General features: G+C 34.9%; 1 protein-coding gene and 1 pseudogene across 1 annotated transcript; one reads left to right on the top strand and one right to left on the bottom strand.

Moving 5' to 3' along the window:
- Positions 1-765: 765 nt before the first annotated feature.
- Positions 766-2,544, top strand: LOC130506995 (F-box/FBD/LRR-repeat protein At3g52680-like; annotated as a pseudogene).
- Positions 2,545-3,561: 1,017 nt separating this feature from the next.
- Positions 3,562-5,548, bottom strand: LOC130506996 (zinc finger BED domain-containing protein DAYSLEEPER-like). The gene is made up of 4 exons (XM_057001697.1): positions 4,635-5,548; positions 4,217-4,547; positions 4,044-4,125; positions 3,562-3,846 (listed from the first exon to the last, which is right to left on the bottom strand). The coding sequence occupies exons 1-4, from the start codon at positions 4,920-4,922 to the stop codon at positions 3,825-3,827; spliced, it is 723 nt and encodes a 240-aa protein (XP_056857677.1). The 5' UTR covers positions 4,923-5,548; the 3' UTR covers positions 3,562-3,824.
- Between the last annotated feature and the right edge of the window lie 38 nt (positions 5,549-5,586).

The following is a 5,586-nucleotide window of genomic DNA, read 5'->3' on the forward strand; positions in this document are numbered from 1 at the left end:
CTTAGGGGTTTAAGGCTTTTGTATTAGGTCAACATGGTGAGAATCAGATGTTCTTTCATGATCTTTAGGATGATTAAGGTATCACGTAAACGTGTTATGGCTGCAAAAAAAACAACTTTGCTCGTCCCTTAACGCAACTTATATAATATACTCGGGATTGATGTTTGCTCGTCCCTTATCTCTCCCTTAGCTCAACTTGTTTGCTCGTCCCTTAGCTCTCCCTGTTTACAAACGGCAAACTCATCCGATTTCGCCTTCGCAACTGAAGTTCAAGCCAGTTGTATGTTCTCCCTAACTGTTGTCATCCTCGTCTACGCTAAGGGCTGCCTCATCGATCTCGAAGTCAAGACGACGCGACAGAAGACGGCAAGACTCTCAGGGAGAGAACAATGACTCGGATCCTTGAATTGTCGAGAGGTAATGCTTCAAAGTGTTTCGCATGAATGAAAAAAAAAATTGGTTACGTTTCTTCTTATGGAACCAAATAAGGAAACAAAGCAAAGAATTAAATGATCCGTTTTTCTTAAACTCCCTCACAGAATGACACGTGGATCCGAGCCTTCTCATGCATTCTCACCAAAATCGTTTAAGGAAAGCCTTAAAAATGCTTCTCCTTAATATATAGGGGATAAGGAGGGATTTAGAAAAATTCTAGAATTCTCTCAAATCACGGGTCCAATAAGCCCCCCTTAATATTTAGGGGCTTTTGAGATTTGATTTGTGCAAACAAATTTGGGCAAAAATATCTTCAAATAGCAGTGCATTAAGGATTTTACTATCAACAGCAACTGAAAAGGGTATATTTCTTTGTTTAAAAGAGTTGTGAATTCTGATACCAACTGAAACGCTTATATTTTTCTCTGACCTTTTTTTTGCAGTATAAAGTTTTCCAAAGAGAGGTATCATGGCTGAGGACAAGATCAGTCAGTTGCCTGAAGATTTGATTCTGAAAATCCTTTCTTTAGTTCCAATAAAAAATGTCGTGTCAACGAGTGTCTTGTCTAAAGAATGGAAGTCTCGTTGGAAGTCGGTGCCAAAACTCAAATATAATTCTGAGGATTACCAGAGTGAACACCAAACATTTTCAGAGACTGTTCACAAGTCTCTCGTTTCATATGAACCTAAGGTTCTAGAGAGTTTTCAACTCGGCTTCGGATCAGATAAAGCTGATGCAGTAGATGTTGTACATTGGATTAAAACTGCGTTTGCTCTAAATTTGCGTACACTGGTACTCGAATTCCTCATCGAGCCATTCGAGGTCTACGAATTCGTATTTCCGAGTTGCTTGTGTACTTGTGATACACTAGAGACTTTGGAACTCGGGAGTCTAATTCGTGTAGATCTCCCTGCACCCGGTTCAATGAAGTCTCTAAAAACGCTACGTCTTATTCAAACGTTCTACACAAACGATGAATCTATTTGTAACCTTTTATCTAGCTGTCCTAGACTTGAAGAACTCATTGTGGAACGATCATACGATTATAATGTGAACTTATTCACAATCAAAGTCCCTTCTTTGCAGATATTAAGGATTTATGATGACAATGATGATGACGAGTTTATTTGATATGTGATAGATGTTCCTTCTCTGAAATACTTAGAGATTGGAGGGTTAGAATGTCAACAGTTTTCACTGAATGCACCGGAGCTGGTGGAGGCATATATTGGCAGAGTTACTAATGTAATCAGTGAATCTATCGTTTCAGTCAGATGTCTTGTCTTGAATGTATCAACTTCGGAGGTAACTTTTTTATATTTCCACTTTAATTGTTTTTGGTTATTTCATTGTTTGTATATGTTTTTAATTTCGTCTCATGGATAGACTATATATCCTCCTACTGGATGTATCTTCTATCAACTGGTATATCTACAGATATATACGCATGAACCAGGCTGGTATGATCTACTTACTTGGATGCTCGAACGTTCACCTAAACTACAAGTCTTGAAGCTCGTTGGTGTAAGACATTTTCTTTTTTATTATTCAGCTAGCTATTTGTAATGGTCTAGTATTTATATACATCGATTACTCCTCTTTTCTCTTTGGATACAGATATATATGAGTAATCCTGATTATCATGTGCTCGGCTGGGAATGGAATAAGCCAAAATGTGTTCCTGAATGTTTGTTGTCACATCTAGAGACATTTGTGTGGAGAAGGATACGATTGGAAAAGAGAAAAGGAAGAAGAAGTGGCTACATATATCCTAAAGAATGCACGAGGGTTGAAGAATGCAACTTTCACTACAGATCCCATTGAACCGGGCCAGCTTGACAAGTTGAAACAGAGATGTAGGACGCGCAAAAAATTGGATGGTGTGCTCAAGACTTCTAAAACATGCCACCTTGTGTTCAAGTTTGAATAATTTCAAAAGAATTCTATACTTACAGTATAAAGAGTGAACAAAATATGTCTGCTTTTAGTTTAATCGGTTATCGTTTTGGACTTTTTCAAAAAGTTTTCTCAATTTTATTCCTTTTGCTTTCAGTATGATAATGCATTCTTATATATATCCTTTCCATTATTTTTTAACTAAATTGAATATTTATGTTTATGATTAATCACAAACAACAAATCGCATTAAGTTCTTGCAAAAAATTTCAAAAAATTATCTAATCTGAAATAAAAAATATTTCTAAAACATCAATTAAAATGAAACAGAGAGTATATACTAGCGATTGACAACATTATTAAAATATATCTATAATATTAGTTGATAAATCAGTTTCATACTTGCCGCAGTCAAGTTAGTTCTTACCATGATTAATTATAGTATAAAGATTGAAAAAATATGTCGCTTTTAGTTTAATCGGTTATCGTTGTGGACATTTTCAAAAAAAATCTGAATTTTATTCCTTTTTCTTTCACTATGATGATGCATTCTTATATATTTCATTTCCCTTCTTTTTAATTAAATATTTATGTTTATGATTAATCACAGACAACAAATCACATTAAGTTCTTGCAGATCACATTTTGTCACATATACGTTCATAGTGCTAAAGTATATAGATTTTTTGGGTTGGTTCGGGTATTTAGGATCCAAAAAATGAAATACCCCTAAACATATTGGAAGGTCCTAAATAATATCTGAAACCTAAATCCGAACCAAAAATCAAACCGACTAGATATATTCAGAACTAAAATCATATATCTAATTAAATGATATAAATCATTATAAACTATACAATAATTTCAATTTATAAGTAAAATATCAATTAATTATTATAATATTATTTATTTTATAAACATTTATATATGTGAGTATATATGTCAAAATGGATAAACCAAACCAAACCAATCCAAACCCAAATGGTTTAAGCAGTTTCTGGATCATGGGTTAATCCAGCCCATTAGCTAAATGGTTTGGATTAAACCACAACCCATATAAATTAATGAGTTAGTGGTTTTAATGGGTTGACCCATTAAAAATGCTATTAATAAACATAATTTACATATATTTATTATATCACAATAAAATTACCATATAACTTACTAAGATTTAATAACAAAAAATACTAATCAGAAATTAACAAATTATATAGTATAACTCATCAAAATATTTGAGCACAATATATTTAATATAATAATTCAAACTCCAACAAAATATAAAATGATATGTTTATATATAAGAAAAGCAAAAAGTTTTCATGGTAGTCTCCGATCGAGAATGGTTCTATAAACATGAACGCAAAGAAAAATTAAAGCAGCAGTACGTAACCATATCATTTGTCATACTCTCGTAGTTTTCAACAAAAGAAAAATGACAAGACTCTGATATCTTCAGGCTGATACTTAATCATGTCCTCTCCTGTTTTTGTCTTTACTTTCTTGTGGAAATCCTCCTGTAAAATATTCAAGAAGTAGAGTTCAAGCAAACTGCAATCTTCAAGCCTCGAGAATGCTTAATTAAAACCAGAAGCTATGAACCAATCCAACAAACACAATTTCAAAGTGGAGTCTGGTTTCAGTTCATTTTTTTGAGTCTAATGTCTGATAAGAAACATAGTATCATCTTTCTTAAGTCTAGTGCGAGACTTACTCCTTTGGTGCATGTGTGACCGCTTCTTCCACATCATTTGGACCCGGTCTAATAACCACCGTTTCACCTTCGCCATTATCATCTACAATTTCACAAGATAATAGTATTAAACTTTTATACACATATACATATAGAGCTTCGACGTTATTATTATAAGACAAAAATATATATACCTTCATCATCAAGCGTGTAACCATGTATCCACGAACGAGTACACAACAGAGCTTCGACGTTACTAGGCAACAACCTGCTCCTATATTTGTCTATCATACGAGAACCAATACTAAATGAATATTCAGATGCTACGGTGGTAATGGGGATGCTAAGGATGTCCATTGCCATGTAAGTGAGTGCACCAAAACGATTTCTATTTTCCTTCCAATAATGCAAAACGTTCAGATTAGGATGATTCCTCATATCTAGCTTAGGATCTTCCAGATACATATCTAAAGAAGACTTCCCTTCTTCCATATAATCAGGAACATCATCCAAGTCAAACAAATCCTGCATCGTCAAATCATTTCAAATGAGATAAACACAACACTAGAACCAACGAGACATATTAAACAGAGGATGGAACAAAAAACTTACATCTTGCACGCCCAAGCTCCCTCCTCCTCGTTTTGAAACACGGGAATCAACTCTTGAAGAACTCACAACAGGAGTCAAAGGAAACTTTTTCCTGTATTCTTCAAAGAGCTCATAAAGCTTTTCCTTAAGCTGTTTTATTTTTCCTTCTGAAGTGAATGGATCAAGTTCATCATAGCAACGCTTCAAAAGCCTGAACTTCATCCTAGGATCCAATACAGCACCCACTGCAAGAATGACACTATATTGCTCCCAATACTTATCAAACTTTTTTCTCATCTTAGAGATCATATCTTGAATGACACTGTCATCATTGTCCCTGTTCACTTCCAATAGACATTGAATCTTCCAAATATGTCCAAAATTTTAAGTTCGATGTTGAGTAGCTTGTCCCGGACATCAGAGTGGTAATACAGTAAAAGGGCATCAAAATCTCATGGATAATCTTTGCCCTCTTCCATTCTTGACTAGAAGGGCAATGCTTGTAGGCTTTGTCAAGTACTTTAAACCTATTTAAAGCACGCTCGTACTTCAAGGCTTTCTCAAGCATCAAGTAGGTCGAGTTCCATCTATGCTGAACATCCAATGACATAACCACTTCGTCATTACCTTCTACACACTCTGCAAGCGCTATTCTTCTAGCAACCGAAGCCTTAAAATACTTCACAGTCTCTCTGATCTTGGACAATGCACCGCCAATAACACTTAAACCATCTTGTACTATAAGGTTTAAGATGTGTGCGCAGCAACGAACATGAAAAAACTCCCCTTTACACAACAGATTATCATCTAAATTCAGCATGTCCTTCAGAATTTCTTCCATACAGTTGTTAGATGTAGCATTATCCAGAGTCAGAGTAAACACTTTTTTCTCGATGCCCCACTCTTTCAAACACTCATGGATTTTACTAGCTAAAGCATCACCAGTGTGGGGAGGAAGCAGATTACAGAATGA

Source organism: Raphanus sativus, unplaced genomic scaffold, assembly GCF_000801105.2.
Source record: "Raphanus sativus cultivar WK10039 unplaced genomic scaffold, ASM80110v3 Scaffold3877, whole genome shotgun sequence".
Taxonomy (NCBI): domain Eukaryota; kingdom Viridiplantae; phylum Streptophyta; class Magnoliopsida; order Brassicales; family Brassicaceae; genus Raphanus; species Raphanus sativus.